This window comes from Mirounga leonina, unplaced genomic scaffold (genome assembly GCF_011800145.1).
Source record: "Mirounga leonina isolate KUSES-001 unplaced genomic scaffold, KU_Mleo_1.0 Mir_53, whole genome shotgun sequence".
In the NCBI taxonomy this organism is placed as follows: domain Eukaryota; kingdom Metazoa; phylum Chordata; class Mammalia; order Carnivora; family Phocidae; genus Mirounga; species Mirounga leonina.
Genome location: NW_023270807.1, coordinates 94,145,149 through 94,170,187, shown reverse-complemented (window position 1 = coordinate 94,170,187; position 25,039 = coordinate 94,145,149). Strand labels below are relative to the sequence as shown.

General features: G+C 40.4%; 2 protein-coding genes across 7 annotated transcripts in view; one reads left to right on the top strand and one right to left on the bottom strand.

Annotated features, from left to right (window-relative positions):
* Positions 1-25,039, bottom strand: part of AIG1 (androgen induced 1) — a 318,831-nt gene that overhangs the window by 135,277 nt on the left and 158,515 nt on the right. For all 6 annotated transcript variants that reach the window (XM_034990850.1, XM_034990847.1, XM_034990851.1 and 3 more), the window contains one exon: positions 22,573-22,674. In XM_034990850.1, the coding sequence (XP_034846741.1) occupies positions 22,573-22,674 (102 nt within the window). The remainder of the gene's footprint in view (positions 1-22,572; positions 22,675-25,039) is intronic.
* LOC118000947 (60S ribosomal protein L21-like) lies at positions 18,935-19,417 on the top strand. Its single transcript, XM_034990853.1, has one exon. It carries the CDS (start codon positions 18,935-18,937, stop codon positions 19,415-19,417), a length of 483 nt encoding a protein of 160 aa, XP_034846744.1.

Below are 25,039 nucleotides of genomic sequence, written 5' to 3'. Positions count from 1 at the left end.
AAATTTTAGAACATTTTATTTTTTTTAAAGATTTTATTTTTAAGTAGTTTCTACACCCAATGTGGGGCTCGAACTCAGAACCCTAAGATCAAGAGTCACATGCTCTACCAGCTGAGCCTGCCAGGTGTCTCTTAGAACATTTTAAAGAAAGACATAATCTAAATTATGCAGCCTTCCAGTTAATTCAAATGAATCCAATCATCTTTTTGTTTTTGTTTTGCCTTTTTTGTGTTAACAAATGAGAAGTCACAAGTGGGAAGGATTATTTTAAAGTTTCTCTTCCTCCTCCCCCAATTCAAGGAATGCACAAACAACTAACTTCTTTTTACCATTTTTCTGCATATTCTCCTATGATCTGTCCTTGTCATGTACAGATTAACATTCAGATCAATATAGAAAATGTATTCCAGATGACAGTACTGTAAGGGGCAGAAAGAAGACAAAAGGCCATTCCCGTGTAGCTGGAGAAGCTTTCTGTCCCTGCCGAGAGCAATGTCAGAAATAGCGCTTCTTTCACCAGGAGAAAAGGAGGGTCTCGAGGAGGTGAGGCCAGCGAGGGAAAATTATCTACCCCTCAAGTGCTGTTACTCCATCTGCCCTTATTTCTGGTTCAAGTGAAAGATGAAGTGGTCCATCTTCCCTCACCTCAAAAATGGCCATATACGTAGGATTTTGTTATTGCTTTTTGCTATTTAGGCAGGCTCCTCTTTTCTCTGTGGCTTGTCGCCTTGCCGTCATTGTGCGGTTCCTCATGCCAGTCACTGTCCTTCTCTGAGGGGACCTCCGAGTGGCTTAGGACGTTCCTTCTTCCGGAAGTGCCCTCCTCAGGGCTCCTACCCCCTTTCTCCCTGGGCTAGTTTCCCATGCCCATGACCTCCTTCTCGGTCTTCTCCCTTTCGTGTGGGCACTGGCCACGGCTCTATTCCCAGCCTTCCCCTCCCTCCTAAACCCAGACTGTCCCTGTCACTTCTTTCCCTCAACCCCGAAGCAGGAAGCCTTCTAAAATGCTGCCCTGACCCCACTTTCCCTCTGTTTAAAATCCTTCAACAACTCCCCAGAGCAGGATTACCTTCAGTCTTCTCGGCCAGGACACCGGAAGCTTCTGGCTCAGCCCTGCATGACTGCTAAATGCCTTCACCTCCTGGGCCCTCTCCTGTGGCGGGCTCACACTTTACGCAAGTTTGTCAAACATATGGTGGGATTTCCTGCCTCTGCTTATGCTGTTCCTCCACCTGGGCTGCCTTTCCTTCCTTTCCCCGTCTCTCTAATGTGTAAATCGAATCATCTTCCTCATGCAACCCTTTCCCATGCTTTATCGTTTCTGAGAGATAAAACCTAAACTAGTTTTTGGTCCATAGGGCTCTCCCAGATCTCAGCCCCTGCTTCCTTTTCTAACCACACCTCCAGGTATGCCCCATCTTTGACTCCGCTCCCAGATAATCCAGTTGTTTTGAGTCCCTAAACGCAGCATGAATGGCAGTTGTTCCCCAAATCATCACATCTGCTCTAAACTTTCAATTTCAGCTCCCCAAAAGTGGTCCCCGGAACTCTTCCCTCTTTTGTCCCTTCTTGGAGCTTTAATGGTCTCTCCCTTGACTGGCTGTTCTTTCTCTAGGGGAACAAAATCAGTGCCCAGAATGGTCCCAGGCACAAGGGGGTTAAGTGAATATCTGTAGAGCAAATACCTACAAAAGGGTTAATCTCTGACTGTGACTCTTCCTCATTCCCTGGAGAGGCCCAATAATACTGCCCACAATGGAGCATCTTTTTTTCCAGTGTGAATGGACAGAGAGGATCCTGTTTGTTTTTCTGCTCTGGCCAGCCACAGGGAGCCCTGGGTGATGCTCCTGGAAGTAGTAATGACTGGGAGTTGCTGGGGGTCACCTGCCAAGAGGTAGAGAGATCTAGCACATGTCCTGACCTTCCTGGGATCTGAGAGTTACTGCAGGCTGGGGGCAGGGCAAGGACCGGCCCAGAAGGATAAAGACTTTTAGGTTTCTGTCCATATATGAAACTGTATAACTTGAAATTATCCAAATAATTATGTGGATTAAAGGGATTTCTAAGTACAACCCCTCCAACAAAGTTATGATGTCTCCAAGAGAGAATGCCTCATATAAAAAATAGCCATTGGCATATGACTCTTTGAAGTCTCATGGTCAGCAGAGCATGGGATGGGCAGGAAGAGAAATTCCCTCATAAATCACTTGTGATTCTTCTCAGTCTTCTGCATTTTACTGATCATACCTGAAACAATTTATTTCTCTTATATAATCCTTTCTCTTCTCCTACTTTTTTCTTCCATCTCTTGCCCACTCACCAAGAGAAAGGTTATTTCCTTGCTTTCCCCCTAACTGCTTAAAGTCTTTAACCCTCAGTTTCTATTTCTGTGAAATGGGAATAATAATAGGGCTGTGAGGATTAAGTAGACAATATCTAGAAAGTGCTTAGCACAGCAAGAGAGAGGAGCGTGATGCGTGTTAGCTGTAATGATTGCCCTTTATATTCCATTTATGAGTGACAAACAGAAGAAAATACAATAAATAAATCCCTATTAAGGAAAAGAAAAGTAGTAAGTCTTAGGATGCAATTAACATATAAAGCCAGAGCCATCAACTTCTTCATTGTCTTTAAAATAACCAGACTTATCCTTCTGAATTACTATACTGAGTAAACAATCAATACTTAATTGCTTACTCCTAAGTGCATGACTTATTCCAGGTCACGTGGAGGATACAAAAAGAGAGCTTTGAGGAACTGACACTCTAGTAGAGAAGTCATATCTATTTCTTTTCTATTTCTGTAATGTGTATCCTAGCTATTCCTCAAAAAGACAAGGCAGCTTGCAGTAAAATGCTCAGGGTGGTGGAAATCAACACAAAATGAAGAATCGGACAAAAAAATATGGTGGGAAAGAAGGAGAGAAAACTATTTGGAAGCCACAAATAAGCTGTTTTTTTTTTTTTTTTAAATTTCAACTTTATTTGGCCAATGTGTTCAATTCCAATATTACGGTAGAAATGCCTGAAGAATTGTGAACATCTGATTCAGTTCAAACATCCTTGGCTGTCTCCCAGCCTGGAAATGGAGGGTCCTGCCTGATACCAACTGCAGACCACACAGGAAGTCACAGAGCAGGGAGAGAGGGGAGCTGCCCACACCTGTCCTGGGTCTCAGCTGGCGACTGCCCCTCATGAAGTTGTATTAGGGCCCATGCTGTGACAGAGACCACAAGTCCCTGTTTAACCAAATTATTTCATTCCCGCCCCCACTAGCTTATAAGCTCCACAAGGAGAGGGGTTCTTCCTGTTTCCTCCTAGTGTAAGTGGTAAGGAGCGGATCACACATAGTACATGTTCCATCAGTATTTGTGGTAGGAAGGAAAGAAGACATTTTAGAGAGACATGCTCAGTCATGGCCACAGTGGCATGAGGTGAGAGTGACTGCATCCAGCCTGACTTCGTCCCTCCCCATATGGGACAGGAGTCTCCAGGAAGGCCTGGCCAAGTTAGAATGGACATCCTGACATCCAAAAATGTCTAAAAAATCTCACAGATGGAATTTTAAAATAAGCGATAGTATAAACCTCACAGAAAGGAGACATTGCCAGCATGAAGTTCCAAAATGTTTTAGTGAGCACTCTGGAGAAAGCCACATATGAAAAAGTACATCCCAATTAACAACAAAAAAGATGGCCCATGAAAATGGGCTGGCCTGGAGATAAATCCCTTTCCAAAAATTGAAAAGCAAAAAAAAAAAAAGGGCTTATTTTTAAAAACTTTTATAAGTTTTTAATTCCAGTTAGTTAACATACAGTGTTAGTTTCAGTTGTACAGTATAGTGGTTCAATAGTTCCATAGTCATCCAGTGCTCATTGTAAGTACACTCCTTAATCCCCATCATCTGTTTCACCCATCCCCCCCATCCCCTCTCCTCTGGTAACCATCAGTTCTCTATAATTAAGAGTTTGTTTCTTGATTTGTCTCTCTCTCTCTTTTTTCCCCTTTGCTCATTTGTTTTGTTTCTTAAATTCCACACATGAGTGAAATCATATGGCATTATGTCTTTCTCTGATGAACTTATTTTGCTTAGCATTATACTCTCTAGCTCCATCCATGTCATTGCAAATGGCAAGATTTCATTCTTTTTTATGGCTGAATAATTTTCCAGTGTATGTATATACCACTTCTTCTTTGTCCATTCATCAATCAATGGACACCTGGGTTGCTTCCACATCTTGGTTATTGTAAATAATGTTGCTATAAACATAGGGGTGCATGTATTCCTTTGAACTAGTGTTTTTGTATTCTTTGGATAAATATCCAGTAGTGCAATTGCAGGATCATAGGGTAGTTCTATTTTTAAGTTCTTGAGGATCCCCCCAAACTGTTTTCCACAATGGCTGCACCAGTTTGCATTCCCATCAATAGTGCATAAGGGTTCCTATTTCACCACATCCTCACTAACACCTGTTATTTCTTGTGTTGTTGATTTTAGCCATTCTGACAGGTATGAGGTGAGATCTCACTGTAGTTTTGATTTGCATTTCCCTGATGATAAGTGATGATGAACATCTTTTCATGGGTTTGTTGGTCATCTGGATGTCTTTTTTGGAGAAATATCTGTTCATGCCTTCTGCCCATTTTTAATTGGATGACTTGTTTTTTGGGTGTTGAGTTTTATAAATTCTTTTTTTTTTTTAAAGATTTTATTTATTTATTTATTTGAGAGAGAGAGAGAGAGAGAAACAGCATGAGAGGGGATAGGGTCAGAGGGAGAATCAGGCTCCCCGCCGAGCCGGGAGCCCGATGCGGGACTCGATCCCAGGACTCCGGGACCATGACCTGAGCCGAAGGCAGTCGCTTAACCAACTGAGCCACTCAGGCGCCCGAGTTTTATAAATTCTTTATATGTCTTGGATACTAATCCTTTATTGTATATGCCATTTGCAAATATCTTCTCCCATTCAGGAGGTTGTCTTTTAGTTTTGTTGATTGCTTTCTATGCTGTGCAGAAGCTTTTATTTTTTAAGATTTTATTTATTTATTTGACAGAGAGGGAAAGAGAGAGAGCACAAGCAGGGGGAGTGGCAGGCAGAGGGAGAAGCAGGGTCCCCACTGTACAGAGAGCCCAATGCGGGGCTCGATCCCAGGACCTGGCATCCTGACGTGAGCTGAAAGCATACGCTTAATCGACTGAGCCACCCAGGCGCCCCAAAAGTTTTTATTTTGTTGTAGTCCCAGTAGTTTAGTTTTGCTTTTGTTTTCCTTGCCTTGGGTAACACATCTAGAAAAAAGTGGCTAAGGCTAATGTCAAAGAGGTTACCACCTGTCGTCTCTTTTAGGATTTTTATGATTTCAGGTCTCACATTTAGGTCTGAAAAAGACAGGCTTAAATGTATATGTGTATTAGAATGAAGTGTTGCTTAAAAAAATTTTCTGCATTTCTGATCAACGTCCCCTCTTTATGGGGAGGATCTCTGTAGTGCACGAGAGCACTAAATGTGGCATCAGAGGAGAAGTGGAGACAGTTCACATTAACAAAAAGGAGCATGCCAGCATCAGGAGATATAACAGTTTTCCCTATTAAATTCTAGGAGGTGACTGTATAGATACTTACATAAAAAATACTGAGTAAACCAATAGGCTATATCTCCAGAGTGATTTTGTAGAACAGGCAGTTCAGACTGGCAGAAAATGCCTGGAGTCATAGAAGCTTGACTTCAATGGGCAGGAGGCATGAACAGACATTTCTCCAAAATGGAGAAACTGGCCACATTTTTAACTTCGGAGACTCAGTTCTTCAGCTGTGAGATGGTGGTAACAGTCCCTAATCCTCAGGGTCACTCTGAAGGTAAAATGAGAGAGCAGGAGTAAGTGGCTGGTCCACGGCACATATTTAACCAAGATTTTGCCTTCCCATCCCCAGGTGAATCCTATATAGATCTTCATGATTCCTTGTACAGATGTATGGGCTTTAATATTCACACTGTTGTATTTCATAAAGATGGATGAATCATAGGTCATCCACTTGTACAATTATTTCATTCCCTCCCCCACTAGCTAAAAGCTCCACAAGGAGAGGGGTTCTTCCTGTTTCCTCCTAGTGTTGAGTGGTAAGGAGTGTATCACATATAGTACATGTTCCATCAGCATTTGTGGTAGGAAGGAAAGAAGACATTTTCCACTGAGGACTGACTAATGTGGTCTAAGCGTGTTGCTCTTCGGTGACCACCTTGAAGCATACGTGTGCCTTCAGAGACTCTCCAGAGAGAATGGTTGCTGCTCTTTGGAACAGTGCTCTCAGGTAGCAGCATCGGATGTTCTGAACATCCGTAGGTGCCTCAGGTGAAATCTGTTCTCCCTCCAGCACCCGCGTTCAAGTGAAAAGTTTGAAGTGACTCAAAATGGATTTTATTGCTTTTATACGTACTTCTTAATCTACAAATTTTCAACAACAGAGTCTATTTATCACTGTAAATGCACAACCATTCAGTTTCAAAACAGAATGAGGGCAGATTATGAGCTAGCTTCGAAAATTAATTACCACTTATATAACAAATTTTTTTGTGGTAAAATGTGTTCTCAGTTCCAAATGACTAGCTCATGAATGAACTTCTAAAACCCAAACCGTTTGTACTTCAGGACTGTCTATAACACCCTGATGAAATACTATGGAAGTTTTACCTTTATAATATCATCAATTAAAAAAAAATGTAATCTACAGTAAAATCTAAAGCCTCCTTTTTTCCTTCCTTCTTTCCTCCCTCTCTCCCTTCTTTCACCCTCTCCTCCCCATGTTTCCCAAACACAGTTAAAAAAAAAAAATCCCCTGTATTCCAAGCTGCATTGGCAGAAGAAGCTCCAAAAAAATGTTAAGGCTGTGACTCACCTCATTGTAATTCTGCTTATAGAATTTGTGGAAAAGGAATGAAATCCAAGAAAATAAAATAAAACTTTAAAAATCCCACTGATAAGCAAAAATCCTTTCTGTAGGAAATAGAGTTATATAAAAAGATTTATATTTTGTTTCATATAACTCAGAGGAAACCCATATCCCCTGTTAACTGCCACCTCTAATTAGTTACAGACCATTTAACTCCATAAATATTTTCAAGGATTAATGATAATTGACACATGTATTATGCTTTTAATCTTTTAAGAAATGTTAATATTGATTCTTTTCCCTAGAATCTTGGGATGGCAACAGTATTTTATCCCAGTCGAAAAAGAGGCAGAGATGCCACCTTGTAACCAGCCCTGTAATGATTAAGTCAGCCTGGTTATGTACGTTGGCTGGGGTCTGTCTCCTTTCCACTCCTCCACTTAGCTCAGCTCCAGGCACCACCAGGGTGATTTCTCTCTGTGTTCTTTCATTAACCAGTTTCATTGAACCCCAAGGAAGCCTACGGACCAATGAATGCAAGGATTCTCAAACTTGGCTGTGCTTCCCCAACCACGTGGGGAAGCATTACGAAGAATACAGATGGTGCAAGGGTCCCATCCAAGAGAGAGTCCATCAGAACCTCTGAGCATGAGACTTGGGCCAACCAGTCTTGACCAACCTTAGTGTAACTTTAATGGAAACAGAACAGCATTATTCAGACCTCTAACAAATGGAGTTGATTTTCAAAGGAAGAGAGGAGTTTTTGATGGGGATCTGTCAAAGTCAATTTTATGTGTCTACCCGACTGGGCCACAGGGTACCCAGGTATTTGGTTAGACATTATGTCTGTGAGGGTGTTTCTGGGTGAGATTAACACTTGAGTCAGTAGGCTGAGTAAAGCAGATTGGCCTCCCCAATGGGGGTGGGCGTTATCCAATTCACTGACGGCCTATATAGAATCACAGGATGAAGAAGGGAGAATCTACTCTGTCCACCTGATTGTCTTCAATCTGGGACATGGGTCTTCTCCTGTCTCTGGACTCAGACTAGGACTAGAATCTCTGCCATCAGCTTTCCTGCTTCTCAGGCTTTTGGACCTGGACTGAAACCGTACCATCGGCTCTGCTGGGTCTCCAGCTTGTCGACTGCAGATCTCAGGACGTCTCAGGCTCCATAATCACGTGAGCCAATTCCGTATATGCATGTACAGCCATGCAAGAGCGTGCACGCACGCTTACACACACACACACACACACAGCCTACTGATTCTGTTTCTCTGGAGAACCCTGACTAATACAGGATCATATTTCTTTCAACCATGTGTGCTAGTTAAATATATAAAAAGGTACACAGACAATGTTTGACAGATATTTTACAACAATGAGACAAGGAAGCAGAGGGCAAAGTGCCATTATGCTAGAATAAAGGTTGAGAAGGTCCCTACTTGGGGACCTTCTTTGTAAAGAAGACTCCTTGTTCAATTGGAAGGAGCTGTGCAGGGATGCAGAATGAAGGTTTTTTTTTAATAAGAAAATACTTTACATTCTGTTCACATAAACATAAATAATCTCATATGATTCTAAAAAATAGGATGGTGAGACTGTGAATATAGTTTAAAGGTGAAGATATTGCCTGACGGTATTGAATAATGATAAGCTCCCTACTTCTTTGTATCTAAAATGTTTACTGAAAATATAAAAGAAAAATATCATCAGGAAGAGAAAGGCAGTGCTAAGTGCCGAAGTCAGTGGGATGCAAGGACACAAGGATTCTCAGGGTATCAGAAGCTCATTGGCCTGGGCCTTCTTTTTTCATTCTGTCTCTTGGTTCCTGTGAGCTGTGGTCTATGATATTAAGTACCAGAAATGCTGGTGTTCCTTACGGTTGATGCTCTCTCCTGCATTTGCCTCTTTTTCTCACCCTTCTTCAGTCTCTCTCTCTTTTTTCATTCCTTCTTTATTTAAGCAGTGGATAAGTGTTTTAGGAAATACATTAAAAATCAGTCATATTAGTATGATGGGGCTCTAAACTAGGGATGAGGATTATTTGGGAAAATGTGTTCTCTAATAAAAACATTTAAAAGTGAAAAAAAAGCTCTGGTATTGCAATTTAAAGCAAATCACCTAAATACAGATAGATAAAGAAAATAGGGCAAGATAATGGCATCTTTCTGAGTTTCCTACGTCAGAACTTTTCAAGCAAACTTACCACACACAAGCAATTGGGGGAAAAAAATTCACAAGTGAATAATTTAGCATATAACCCTCAGCAAAACCTAATGAAAAATCACCAAGCTGGATTTCAATATAAATTGTTGCATACAAAACCTGTTTTGCAAATATGTTACAGGTTTTAATGTAAGTTGCTGCATAAAATGTGAACAGTTTTACAACAACTTTATTCTGTAATTTAGACTTTTAGCTTAACTGCATGGCTTACTTATGTAACGCTACAAAATGATGAGTCTGGAAGGCTTGAGCTTATAAGGGAAAAATGCCTTCACTTTAGTGATTCCAGTTTAAACTTACAGAAATATCAAATTACTTATTGAAAAAAATCCCAGATGAAGTAAAAAAGGAATGTTCTGGGAAGTTGCCGTTGACAGTCTGTTGCCCTGATCTTATAGATGTTTGTTTCCCAGGATTACTTAGGGAGGAATATCAGCATTTGAAAAATAAGAATGGCCAGAGGTCTTTAAAAGTCTCATCAGAGGATTCTAGAGAGGCTGAATCTTTTTGTTTTTGTTTTTGTTTTTTAAAGAAATATCTAATCTAATTCTGTATAAAAAATCTGAGAGCGACCTGAGAGCAAATGAGGAATAAAGTTAATAAATTAAAAATGAATTAAGAAAATACGACTTGTTCCCCACTGTTCTTCCAAGAGCCCACCCTGAGCTTGGACTGTCTCTGCTACCCATGCCTGCAGAGGTGAAGTCACAGGAAGGGAACCTGAGGGCGACCTTTCCAAATCATAGGAATCTAGGAGCCTGATCTCTGACTTCCAAATAAGGTTAAAGCACAGCTTCGTTATCCAGATTCTGAAATGTCAGCCAACTTCACCAGCATGAGGAGTGCAATCAAAAAAAGACACTGCGCACCAAAAGAAATATATCAGTCACTAAAATGGAAAGCCATATAGCAAATCTGATGTCAGCGTCGATGAACATTTTTAAACAACGACAATAGACTACTACATGGGTGTGCCCACCAAGATGAAGGAATGTTCTCTTCCTAGAGCCTAAATCTGCTGATGAGGAATCACATCAACTGGGCAGTTAATATTAATTGGCATACAAAGGGGTACCTCTTCTTACCACGTTTTCTTTACCCACTAACACTATCTTCACTTCCATTTGCAGCTTACCCTTCATTTTTTTTTTTAAGATTTACTTATTTATTTTAGAGGGGGTGGGGAGGGGCAGAGAGGGGGAGGGAGAGAATCTCAAGCGACTCCCCAATGAGCACGAAGCCCGATGCGGGGCTCGATCTCACGACCCTGAGATCATGACCTGAGACGAAATCAAGTGCCTGGACACTTAACTGACTGAGCCACCCAGGCGCCCCTCAGCTTACCCTTCATTTTAAACTCCCATGTCCTTATTTACATTTGGACTCTTTGAGCATCCTCCTTTCCTCCAGCGAATGTTTGAAACAAAAACACTTAAGAGAAACAACACTGGGATGCCAATTTTCACCATTACCTGATTTTTCCAACTTGTTACAAAGTGCAACTCATAAAACCAAGAGGGAGCATCATTCTTTGTGTGTGTTAAACACTCTTGGTAAAGCAACACCAAATTAAGGAGCCAAGTTTCGACAATGCTGTCGATACCCTTCTGGAAATCGCTTGTGAAATGGCAACTCCTTGAAGGCCCATATTTCATGAACTTGGCAAAACTCCCTTTCAAGGTCATTTCCAAATGCTTGTCTTATGCAGACCAGCATGCGTGGAACATCACTCGCATGGCACCAGGTCAACCCATTAGTCATTGCTGGAGGGAGCCTTCTGTGGTGAGGCAGCCTGCTTCAAAGTCAGATGGGCTTTTGAAAAGCATGCCAAGAAAACTTTCAGATTTGAAATGTTACAGAAGAGAAGGTCACAACATCTTTTAATGGCCTCCTATCCTTGCAGAAGGTTGCTGTTCATATTTTTATGCAAATATTAATATCTACCCAGTGTGAAAATCAGGTTAAAAAATGTGGTAAGTGAGTCTGCACATATGTCTTCAATTGAGCATGCTGCCGAGTGCCAAACTTCAACCAAGCTGATCAGACCGTAGGTCTGAGGAAAAGCCGAAAGTGGTGGAATCTAGTTGCTATAGCTGCAAATTAAACAAATAAATGAGACACCATGGAATGCGGCAAAATAGCTGTGATCTGATTAGTTCATATTTGCCATATGTGTGAATATTAGCAGTCAAATTCTGAGTTTAAGCAAAGTGCTTTGCAATAGGTGCAAGCGAGGAGAAATGCTTAAAAGTAAATTAAGGGAGATTTGAATTCTATGTCCAAGGATAAATATCGTACCCGTTACATAAACTTTAAAGGAATTTCATTAACTTTTTATGTTAGGAGTATATACAAATGTGCTGTTGCTAAAAATACAAGATTTCCACCTGAGCATTTCTCCTTGAAGCTGTAGACAGAGTTTGACGTTAGCTTCTTACCTACTATATGCTAATAGGTGAACATCATTAGCTACACGGGAATTTCATCTTATCTTTGCCATAAGATTCCTATCCTATCCTCTTTGAGGGGGCTTCTATTCATGGAGCCTATCATGTGGCAGGTACCATGGTATGTACTTCCATAGCCAATCTCAGGAGCTCCTGCAAGAAGCTGTAAGTTCCCCACTTGTGGAATTCAGGAGAGAAATTTAAAAAGACCATTGAACAGAGCATTCTATTCTGACTAACCTCTTAAATCACTTACACTAAACCCCTTCCACAGAATGATAAAACCAGAGAAAACTCGAGAGGTCATCTGGTTCAGTGGCCCCTTCGAGGTGGCTCACATGTCTTTATCGCTTAGAAGAGCTGCCTATAGACACAGAGTGCCTTTTGGGGTTAACCCGGTGTGAGAAAGAGCATGGAACAAAAAAGACCCTCTATTGTGTGTGTGGCAGCAGGGCAGAGCATAGAAAGGGATGTTTACTAACATCAGTCTTTTTATCCTAACGCATATAGACAGTAGCCATGTGAAGACTAGCACTTGGACATATAAGATAATTTGATATATTACCAGGTCACATGAAAGAACATATTTGATACGGATGAAAGGGGTTGCCTTAAGGGGAAACATTTCCACCCACCAGGGCTAATCCTTACAACTAGGTTAAAACGTATCTCAATTAGATCATTAAGGGCAAGCTCATTCTCTGGATATGGATATGGTAAAACAATAGGAAAAAGTCACCCTTGCTTAGATGAAAAGGAAAATCATCAGAAATGCCAGGAATGTTTATTAGTGTCTTGGTGAGATATGTTTGTGAAATATAATGACGACTCATGGTGAAAGGCATCTATTCACTAGATGTTAACAAAGCTCCAAGAAGAGAGGCCCTGGGTGTGATAAGTGTGATGGGGTCGGTCAGCTCAGCATCCCACCCCCAGGTAGGGGCTGGCTAGCTGTGCAAGCCTGGGCAAGTTCTCATGCTGCACACTTGAAGGCCAGCAGATACAGTTCTGCTCTGGAAAAGGGGAAGATTGATTTTGAAAATTATAAGCCAGTGAGCTTGACAAGGATGCTGTGAAGTTCTAAAATGGGTCACTGAAGGGCTCGGGTAGGAAACAGAGAGAAGTTAATGATGATCATATGTGCCAGCTTCAGTTCACTTAGAGAAAATGATCTTATTTCCTTTTCAGGAGGTGTTACCAGACTGGGAGAGTAAGGAAATAGGATAGAAAGGCATTCACTCCACCATTATTCATTCATCCTTTCAAAAACATTTTCTGAGACCTACTATGTGCCAGGCACTGATCCAGAAGATGGGACTGTGCAAGGAAGCTAAGAGCATGAGCCTGCTGTTGAAGAACAAATTCAACAGTTCCAGACAAATGCAACAACATACTGCAAGTACAGGACAATGGATGCTGTCATAGAGGCACATGTGGGGTAGAGGCTCGTACAGAGAGGATGGTCAGTTCTGTGATGTAAGGCAGAGTTGATGCATGAGTGGACTGGGAGGAGAGAGAAGGTTTTGACAGGAAACTCAGGGCTGAGTGGACACTCGGTCCCGGAGAAACCCCATCTTAACCTTAAATGGGATCACGGAAGTTAACCAGTATTCCTAAAGGACCAGGCAGTTTGGGGCCAAATTTGATAGTTTAGCTTCAGATTCAAATAGAAAAAGAAAAAAAAAAGAAAAAATTTTGAGTTGAAAATTTCCTGGTGGGTTGCCACAGTCTTTCCTTGCTGTTCTTTCTTCACTTTTTAACATGACTCACATAAAGGAGCATGCAGATGAGATGAGGATTCTTGCTGTCTTCATGATCTGGTGTGGATGTAAGGATTTGGGACAACGATTCTGGATTCCCAGGAAAGTTTCTTTTCCCACTTTATCTAAATGTGACCAACACGATGACCCCTCAGGATCTCTAGATATCTAGAATCCAGTCAAACTGGGAAACAGCAACACCTACTCTTCACAGGTGAGTTCTGTCCCCAAGCTACCATCCACCTGTTGCCAGTATCATCTTATAACCCTTTTCCTCACCAGATCCCTTGTCTGAGAACTCTCTCTCCAATATACGTATTGCATTAATTTCCTATTTCTCCATCCCTGGATATGGTGATAATCTTCAGAGGCCAATACCGCTGCCCCGCTCTTCCCTTCTGCTACCACATAGGTCATTTTTATCTAAATACCTGTCTTGACCTTAGGAACCAACTCTCCTCTCCCCACATGGTTACAAGGTGGTCAAAATTTACTGCTTTGAAAAATCAGTTATTTTGTTACTGACTTTACTCACAGCGGGAGCCTCCAAAGAAGCTTCAAATCAGGCACCTCAATTCAAATTAGTTTTATAGATCAATCATTTTATTAAATTCCAGTAGATCCATTTAATGACCCTTAAAATCTTTCTGTGTACTGTGGCTTCCCCAGAGCCCATGCTGTATTCAAATTGAGTTTAACAAGATGGAATTCACTAAGAATACACCTAAGGATCCTACATTTTGTATACAAAAGAACAAAATAATAACAACTTTGAATCTTAGCTAAACCACACACTGGTCAGATAAACATGATGTGCAAGTTTCAGTATATGGTATAATGAACTGCCAAAAAGAGTTAATGGAGCTCGGACAACGCTATTAAGATAAGACGCTGGCTAAACCACTCTGTTGTTACTCTTGCCCAATCATATGGAACTGTAAAAACGAATCTAGACAAGCTGAAGCCTCATCAGGGGAGACTGAGCATGATGCTAAAAGGCCTGTATGACATTTTCTCAATAAACATTTACAGAGTGTGCAGGAATGCCAGAGACTATGCTAGGTTCTGGAGGAAAAGATGAAAGAAAACAACAAGAACAACATTTTCTGCCCTTTATGGCCTTATAGCCCATTGGGGGAATAACCAAATAATACTAATCAAACAATGTGATAAGTGAAATCCTAGGTGTCGGGACAAAGTGTTCTGAGTGCAGGGAGAAGCGACCCACTCAGATACCTCGGAGACTCAGGACCGCTTCACTCACAGGTGGTGTCTGAGAAAGGGATGGAGCAAGGAGCCATCAGAACTTCAGGTCTTCTAGAAAGGTAACTGAGGCAGCAGTGTGGAGAAAGTTCTGGTGAGGAGGGAGTGGGGAGGTGGGGAGATAAGAGAGAGCCTGTTGCCTCAGTTCAGTTGGCTGATGATGAAGCCTTGAACTAAAGCCGGGATGGTGGAGGAGGCTGGGGCAGGTTTGGGAGCTACTTTGGAGGTACATCTAGTAGGACTTGTCAACTAACTGTGAGGAATGTGGTAGAAAGAGGAGATTTTAGATGCTTCTGCCATTACTGAAGTGGCAACATGAGAGGAGTAACAAGATGAGGGGAGGGGTTAATGTGATGAATTTGTTTCAGTATGTTCATCTCAAGGTCCTTGTGTCAAATGCTGAGTGTGATGCCCTTTAGAAGTTGGACCAGGAAGTACAGACTTGGAATGACCCACATATAACAGAGACTGAAGTCATGGGGAAGAGTGAGATCCCCCTGGAAGAGAACATGAAGAGGAGAGACAGGTGGTTATTTGAATCCTGCAGAATGGTTGAATGGACTGGGCGGATTTGAACTGGAGGAAAAAACAGAAGGTTCAGTTCCTTATGAGAATCTTCCTTCAGCTGAAAACCCCATGGTCCTGGTCCACTGTTGAAGCTCCATCATTAGAGATGCTCAAGTAAAGGCTGAAAGGGAATTTGGCAAGATATTGTTCAGGGAACTGAGGTATCACATGGTGTATGGACCAGATGGTCTTTAGAAACACTTCCCAAGTTTTAAGATGTTAGGATTCTGTGCCTCTATGATAGAAAATGCAGCTTTGTTTTTCCACTTCACTTTCTTTGGCAGCTATCACTGATGCTTGCTGAGGTTGGAGCTTCAATTAAAAGGGAACTGGAAAGGATATAGTGATGGACTTCTGCCAAGGAGCTGGGTCTGTGGCTAATGAATGATCTGTTTGTGGTAATGAAGGAGGAAGCCAGTTCCTGAGACAACACCTTTGGGCCTGGCCCCACCTCTCCCCCAGCTACGAAGAACTGAGGGCACATGAATGGGAAACATATGAATGAAGTTTACTTTGAAATATCTATGGATTTAAGGATTAGGGGTAAAAGAACTTGAATAAACCACATTTTGGGTTTTGCTGACCCCAAAATATCTGAATATAATTTATAGACCTTTTGATGAACTCAAACTACTGCTGGGCCTGCTCATCTCTTCAGTGTAGCAAGAAAAAGGGCAGAGTGTAAGCCAAATAGTATTAGCCTTGAATTCTATCCTTACATGGAAAATTAGTTCTACAGTGGAATTTGTGATGTCAGAAAATTGCTTTAAAAAGCCATGGTCTATTACCCTAGAGAAAAAAGAACTAATAATCAGATAAAATAATCAATATGTGGAAATGCTTTCCAATAAATTTGACCTAGGCATTTCTATTTACTTGGCCTGTAACTCTCAGATGTTCCAGGGACCACACTGTGTTCTTTGGACATCATTTCAGGCCTTCTCAGGCAGTGGCAGCAATTTGGTATGTACCAACCAATAAGACCCTCAGAGCGGATAGAAGGCCATGTATGTAAGATTTTATTGCAGTGCAGCTGAGATTGAAGAGTGAAGTAAAATACAAGTTAGGAAAGAAGTGAATGGTTTGGGGTTGCATTCTCTGTCAACTATTACGAAAAGGAAAAGAGAGTAGAAAAAAAAAGGACAAGAGAAAACACGGACGTAGAATATTGGTAAAATTCACTCATCTATGCAACAAATACTCATTGATTTCCATTGTGTAGAGGCACTGTTTGAAGTGCTTGGGATAGATGAGTAACTGAAACAAAGACCTCTGCCCTTATGAAAATTATATTCTAGCAGAAGGAGATGGACAATAAGCCATAAATGCAGCATGTAAGTAAAACCAGATATGTCAAGGATGGTTAAGTACCACCAGGGGGACAAAGAGCAGGGTAAGGGGACTCCGGGGACATGGCGGTAGCTGGCAATACCTAATAGGCTGCTCAGAGTGGGCCTTACTGAGAAGGTGAGACTGAGCAAATGGAAATTCACACGGAGAATGCTATGATCTGTAAAATGAAATGAGAATCGTATGCAGTAACTCTGAAAGTATCTGCCTCACTGTGGATGGAACTCTCCTTCTCATTCCTGGGTCTTTGGGGTCTTATTTGTTTTCTTTGGGAGGTCCATTGGGAGTCTTAGAAAGTGGTTTCCAAGAAATTTCTGACCTCTGTTCCAGTCTTACTTTTATTTTTGAAAATTTCCAGATATCTTCCAGTTACTTTAGAATATATTGGGAAAATAATAAAGGTCAGTTTTTTTCATATGAAAAAGAAGATAGCCTTCTCGTGACCAACAGCTTATTTTGTCAAATATCTAGTATCAGGGTGGCACAGACTCCACAGATCACGAAATGCATCGTCTGTGTGGCCCAGAACTGGAAACTTTCCATAAGTTGTGTTATTTAACAGAAGAATAACATCAACTCTGTGTTCCTACAAAACCAATGATCATCCAAGCAGTATTTAATGCCTTCTCTTCTGGGAAAGACAGATGTACAAAAACTTTAGTAATTACCAAATGTCAAAATAATATTGAACAGAATAAATAGTTGCCTAAATTAAAGTTCTCTTGAGGATCAGTTACATATAACAAGAACAACTGACAAATCAAGCATGAAGAGAGGTGGGCTTATTTTTTTATCTCCTTATAAATTATATGGGGAATTAACAACTGCTGTGATTATAAGAATATCTAGGTCATGTATGCTTAAAGATCTGTGATAATAATAATAATATCCAAACTTCTGCAGTGCTTGGCATTCTCAAGGCATTTTATAAACATTAATTAGGTCTTCGCTAAGCAGAGACACTGTCTCATTGTTGGTTTTTCCTGTTATAGCATTGCTGAGAATCAGCAATCTTTCTAGAGTTTAAATATTTATTTATTTATTGCTTTTAATGTATACTTACTCCATTGACAGTGCTTTAAACTTATAATGAGCAGAAGAGAAAGGTTCGGGGATCTATTTTTGCAGCCAAGAAACAGGCCAGAATAACAATAGTGCTTCTCGTTGTCAGAGTGAACACAGCCTACGGGAGACCACTCTGTTGGCTTGTAGAATTGTTTTCCTACTCACCTTCCTCCACCTCCAACAGGCCATTTCTATCCTTTAAAAGTGCAAGTATTTTTCTCATCCTATAACCCCACAGTGCCTAGCAGGGTGCTTTGCATTTCATAGGTCTTATTGAAAATAAATGTTTGCTAGATTGAATTGAATCAAAGCTCAGCTCCCACAGGTTGCAGCCATGCAGACCCCAACCACAACTATCCATGACCATTAGCATTATGTTTTGCAAAGTGATTCATTTTGCTGATATCTCTAGTTTTCTCTTGTCTTATTATCAGTGGACTGAGGATAGAAAGGTGGTAGAGGATATAAATATAAACATGGCATTCTTTCAAGTTTTTTTTTTTTTTAGAGAGAAAATGAACATGCACAAGTGGGGGTATGTGCGTGGGAGGGGCAGAGGGAGAGGGAGAAAGAGAATCTTAAGCACACGGGGCTCAATCTCAGGACCCTGAGCCGAAATCAAGAGTGGGACACTTAACCGACTGAGCCACCCAGGCACCCCAACATTCTTCCAAGTTTCAAAAACAAACATGTAAATACCCTTTTAATGACCAACACCTAGTGAATGCCTAATGGGCGTCAGGTGCTGTTCAGATTGCTGGAAATACAAAAAATAAATAGGGCTGAAAGGATAGAGCAGTTTTTGATTTTTGGATATTAAAGTGACTCCAGTAAAATATATTATATTTTATAGGTTTATATTTTTAATTATAATAAACTAAAATAGTGTGTGTGTGCAAGTGCTATTTTAATAGAGCCTGGAAAGAAGTTAGCAGTTACATAGCAAGGTTGTATTACTGTTAACAACTCATTTATTTACCCATTTCCTCTTCTCTAAGATTGCTTGCTGAGAGAATAGAGGTAAACAATAGAAAGGAAGAAATAGGATAGTTTCCTTTAGTTACAGTCACGTCCAACTTATGGGTAGAGTAAATCAAAAGGAAAGTCCTGTGAATTTAAAATCCTGTAAGTTTCCTTTCATGCCTGTTTTCTGTCTAATTTTGTGCTGGGCAGATGAGTGCTGTAAATTCAAGACTAACTTGGTGATGTCTTCTGAAATGGTGCCATGACAGACTTATAAACCGCATCAGGTCTCTGGAGCCCAGGAGATTATGTTGAGACTCTTCAAACAGTAAGTGTGATTCTACACATAAGAACAGGGTACATTCGCCTTTCGGCCGGAACCGCCATCTTCCAGTAATTTGCCAAAATGACCAACACAAAGGGAAAGAGGAGAGGTACCTGCTATATGTTCTCTAGACCTTTTAGAAAACATGGAGTTGTTCTTTTGGCCACATACATGCGAATCTATAAGAAAGGGGATATTGTGGACATCAAGGGAATGGGCACTGTTCAAAAAGAAATGCCCCACAAATGTTACCATGGCAAAACTGGAAGCGTCTACAATGTTACTCAGCATGCTGTTGGCATTGTTGTAAACAAACAAGTTAAGGGCAAGATTCTTGCCAAGAGAATTAATGTACTCATTGAGCATATTAAACACTCAAAGAGCCGAGATAGTTTCCTAAAGCGTGTGAAGGAAAATGATCAGAAAAAGAAGGAAGCCAAAGAGAAAGGTACTCGGGTTCAACTGAAGCGCCAGCCTGCCCCACCCAGAGAAACATACTTTGTGAGAACCAATGGAAAGGAGCCCGAACTGCTGGAACCCATTCCCTATAAATTCATGGCATGATAAATGTAAAGAAAATAAAAGACCTCAAGACTGTAAAAATGTTTCTTTTAATTGAGCAGAAGTGTGGTGTCCTTTCCCCCAAAAAATATTTAAAGCAAACTGTGTGTCAAAAAAAAACCCCAAAAAACAAAACAGGGTACATTCTCTCTTGGAATTCTTGTAGCTATCCAGATTTAGATAGGCAATAGCAAAAGGCCTAAAGGGCCATAAACCATCCATGGGCAGAAATACTTAAAAGTTAAAAAATAAGCTAGTAAAATATTAAATAAAATATGTTCTATCCTCCTACATTGTTAGATACATATTTTATAAAACAAAATAAAAAAATATATGATTGTATGAGTAATAAAATAAAGGCTTATATATTTATAAATTACAAATTTGTAAATTATAAAATTATATTATTTAATATAATATAAATATAAATATTCCAAAATAAATATTCCAAAATTTTATTTTCTCGCCTTCATTTCAGCAAATTCACTGAATATGTTGTTATAATGGAAATTTTCCAAAAATTTAAGCTCTACTGATAGAATTAATCTAAGGCATTAATTAAAAATAAAATGTAATTATAATCAAAGTATACACAATTTGAATGTTTTCATCAAAATATGAACATTCAAGTGAATGTAAAAAGTTTTAGTTGAATTATTTTCATACTTTTAAAATTAAATATTGAAAATCATTTATTAAAATTAAAATACAAATGATAATTATTAAACTTTCAAATAAAATTTAAAGTTGAAAATGCTTATCTGATTTATTAGTATTTCATAAATAGTTTTTCACATTTTTATAAAAATTATATTATTCATGATTCCAGCAGTTAGTGTTCATATTTTAACGGCCAATCTAAAGAATCAACATCCTATTTAAAGTCACATATATACAAATTTAGAGTAATGCAAATTAATATTGCAAAATATTTCTCAGCCACCATATGCAACTTCTTTGTTAGTAATTCTGGAATCACGAACTGGAACATGAAGAAAACCAAAGAAATGGTCATTCATCTCTACTAATGGACGAAGTTCATTAAGAAAGACTCTGTTGAGCTCTTATTATCTTAGAGGATTTGACATGTTGATTCATTTATCTTTTCCCTTTCCGAAATATCTGTGTCACTCAAATTCTCCTTGAATTTCTAAGTAGTGTTTGTCTCCACGAGTGAGAATTATATCCTATCAAAGTGAATCCAGGGGAAATTCTTAAGAGTCAAGTTATCGTTCTAATGGCTTCATCAGTACTTAGAAACCATTCGTTTGAAACGTTAAGTAGCACCTACATCTGCTAAGGTTGTGATTTATTCTCTGGCCTAAGGGTAATGTTGTGCATTTGAGGGATGTCGACGACAGGCCAGTTAAGGTCTGTATTCCTAGAGTGCATGATGCGACCACTGGTTCCCAGTGAAGGCCCTCCTCTTGTTGTTAATTTCTTACTGGGCCTAATTTATAAGCTAAACTTTATCATAGGTATGTATGTACAGGAAAAAACACAGTATGGTACTGTCCTCGGTTTCAGGCATCCACTGGGGATTTTGGAACAGATCCCTCTCAGATAAGGCGGGGAGTGGGGGGACGACTGTATACTGAATTCATGCATCAATCTAACAAATAGGCATTGATCCCACTACATGCCAGGTGGGTGGGCGGACTGCTCGGGGCTGGAAGTCTGCTGTTTGCCCTAGGAAGTAACACTTGTGTGAGGGATACACACATGTCTGACGGAGATTTGAAGGTGCTTTGCGAGCCTGACAGGAGAGCTAACCTGGCCTGTGGGGGTGAAGAGAGACTTCTTTTTAAAAAAAAATTAATTAATTAATTAATTTTTTATTATGTTATGTTAATCACCATACATTACATCATTAGTTTTTGGTGTAGTGTTCCATGACTTCTGAGAGATGTTACAGAAGCTAGTAGGGTGAGCAGGGGTTCCCCGGTAAAGAATGGGAAGGGCATTGAGGGTAGAAGATTGCGGACACAGGGTTATGCAAAGGCTTTTCACGTTCAAGATAAGTCAAAAGTTGGAGAGGCACAGAGTAGCCACATCAAGCCCCAAAGATGGTAAAATGAATCTGACAAGACCCAGCTTATTTGTCTGGAACTAGACCAGAGGTGCCATGTTAATCCTTCAACAGCGTGGCTCTAACTGGACTCAAAGAAAATGCCAGTTGTTTGAGCCGTGCCACTTTTGATGTGTTGGCTTAGGAAAGAATTAATCAAAGCCCCTCAGTACAGTAATGTTTGTTTGTTAGTACACACCACTTTTCTCAAAATATACCAAAATTGGGGGTAGAAAGGAAACTTATTTTGGACATATGATGTGTGAGGTCTAGCTCTTCGTGCCCCTATAATTTCTCTGATGGGTTACCCCTTTCATGGGGAGCCCCCAGTGATGTATTCTAAAAATTGCTGTAACCAAAAAAATGCAGGCTTCTTAGTTAATAACAAAAGTGCTCAATTCCAGAAGTGGACAGGGAAGACAATTCAAAATTTCTCTGCAGAAAATATATCTTTAAGTCTTGTGAGGTGACAGGCAAACCATCCAAAATATTTGATTTGAAACATGGGAAGGCAACACCATGGCTAGAGCATCAGAAGGAATCAGACTGAGAAGAAGGGAAAGAGCTGGGCGCCCCAGGCAAATGCCCTCCAATGGGCACCCCCTGCCAAGGACACTTCCAATGCCTGCAGCAGATCTCCCAGGGAAAATAACAGTCTTGCTGCTCCTCTGGGGCCAATTCTCCCAGTGCTGTAGTTACTTCCAACACAATATCCTGACGTGAGATGGAGGAACAATGGAGCCTCAATAGTTTGTACAGGTGGGACTAGGTCCTTAGGCTCCAGTAGGGGACAAGTCTTTGAATGGCACAGAAATTAAATTCATCCATACAATGAGCTAGTTGTATTATCCAACAACACCGACACCTTGTAAACTGTGGATTCATCTACTACATAGTTTTAATAGTGACTCAGTTTCATGGGAAGATGTTTTTATTGACATTCGGTATTCTCCTCTAATTACAATCTCTCATAATCCCCCTCATTGCACAGCCAGTTAGGTACATTCTGTGGAAAGCCCGAATTAGAAAATAGCTCTTTAATAGATTTTTTTTTTTAATGAAAGGAAATTATTTGTTTTAGTCCACTTACCATTCCGTGATTCAGCCACCCTGGGATAAAATTATCAAGCAACTTCGGGTAAATCATCTCTCTGTCATAGGCATAAATGATCCAGAAGACCGCTACCACAAACTGGAAGGGAAAAGAAATCCTTTATTTCAAATTCACGATATACAATGCGTTGGTTATCCATTGTTCAAAAAACCCAGCAGAACTGTAATCTAGAGTGAAAGAAGAATCAGTAAACCAGCGAATGACTGGAAAGGGATTTCTAACTTCACTCCATTGGTGGTAATGCGTGGGGTCCTTCTTCCTTCCTTGGTCTCCCTACTGCGTTCTCTTAGGCAAAGGGATCTGTTTCTGAGGGAGAGAGAAATGATCTGTCTGTCATTTGGAACAGCTCCCTTTGAGGGCTAATTGTGTTGGTTTGAATCCTCTCAAGAGGGTTTAAAAGTTCACTGGTGGTTTTTTGGATCCCATTCCCCACTCTACAGAGTCAGCACACATTCAAGAAACTGTAGTGTATTTTCCTTGAACCCATCATGTGGTTTAAATTAATCTTCACATTCTCAAGTTTCCATTTCACCACTAACAGCATTAAAATCACTGCTATGTAAAATGTCCCGAAGTCACATTTCCTGCAAATGTATTAATTTATATAGCCTAAGCAGGGGCTTTGCCTGCATTGAAAGCAGAGTGTATGAAACACAAAGGAAGAATCCTAATTCTCCTGGAATAACTTACATGTTCATCTGGGTTCCCAAGGTTTGTTTTGACCCATCAGCAACATAACCAACCAAAGAGAGTACAGTACTCAATTTTTTCTCTTTTCTTCAAACTAATGGTGACAGAAGTTCAGATAAAATAAAGAAACGGATGGTCCAGGGTCTTAACCTTCAGGATAGAATTATAAAGAAAACGCAAATGCTTGTGTACATAGTCAATAAATGTGGCATGGAGAAGGCAACTAGCCCAGAGAGAGAGATCAAAGTCTCTGCGGAGTTACGTCTTATAATAAATGCTACAGAGCGATAAAATGCAGATGAATATTAAGCAGAAACAATTTTATCTTGTAAGTCATCCATACCCCCGCATTTTATTAATAAAAGTAGTAAATATTTTAATGCCTCTTTTCATAAAACTCCCAGCACAAGCTAGTAATCAGAAGGGTTCCGAAGTTCTTTTCCAAGTATGTCAGTTATGATATGGGTAATTGTAGTATGAAAAGTGTAGTATGCTTCACCCTTAAAACCTAAGATGTTATGAACATTTCTCGTTTCATAAAGCATATTGAAAGATGATTACAAGAGGCAACCATAGATTACACACATAGTTTCAATCCTGGATTGGGGTCTCCAGTTATTTATCCTGCTTTTGGGTCAACTATTTTCACTCAGTTGATAAATGCACAAGAAGGAAAAAAAAAACACTGTTAGCTTAATGTTAACTATCATTAGTGCAATGAGTAATTTGAAATTACTCACAACTTTGGTTTATTCATTCCACTACAGACTTCAAATGTACTGAGTATCAATATTACCTGCCCTCAGACCCGGGTGCCAAACTTTACAGCATCACAACTCAAAATGCAGTCCCAAGGATCAGCAGCTCCCATGTCACCTGAGAGCTTGTTAGATGTGTGGAATGCCAGGTCCTGTCCTGATATGTTCTGATTCTGCATTTTTAATAAGATCCTGGGGTCACTCATATCCACATTAAAGTCTGAGATGTCGACTTTGGAAGGTCCTCCAGCCACCTCGAGCCTCTGCCCCTGACATGGAGTGAGGCAGTCACTCAGCCAAATGGCTGGTCTACCCAGAGTCTCCACCTACTTTTCTATACCATATCCTGGGCAACAATAATCCTGGAATTTCCTCTTCAAAAAGACACAAGTATGCCTCACGGCCTGTGTGGACCTCCTTCCTGGGTCTGACCTAGAGGGTTGACCGCACAATCAATGTGTACACCCCTTGACCTGTGAGGTGGTTAAGATGTATCTGTTTCTGAAGGTGAGGACCAGTTTTACATTTAGTCTGGGACTCCACACACAAGCACGAAGCTACTTTAGTCCTGGATGGAGCCATAGGTGGGAACCCCTTCACCTACGCCATATAATGTAACCCAACCAGGGGTGACGTCCCATCACATTCACAGGTCCCCTCCCACACTCAAGGGGAGGGGATTAAACAGGCCTGCACCACATGGGATGCAATTGTGGGGCCACCTTAGAATTCTGCTTACCATATGCTTCCACTCTTCTTCTTTTCCAAATTGTTTCGGCTATTTTAAGTCCTTTGCATTTCCATTTAAATCTTAGAATCTCAGCTTGCTAATTTCTACAAAAATATCCTCCTAGAATTCTGATTACGACCATACTGAATCAATATATTCAATCTGGGTTGAAATGACATCTTCACAATACTGCGTCTTCTGGCCCAGGAACATCATTGATGCCTCCATTCATGCAGATCTTTGGTTTTTCAGTTTGTAGTTTTCA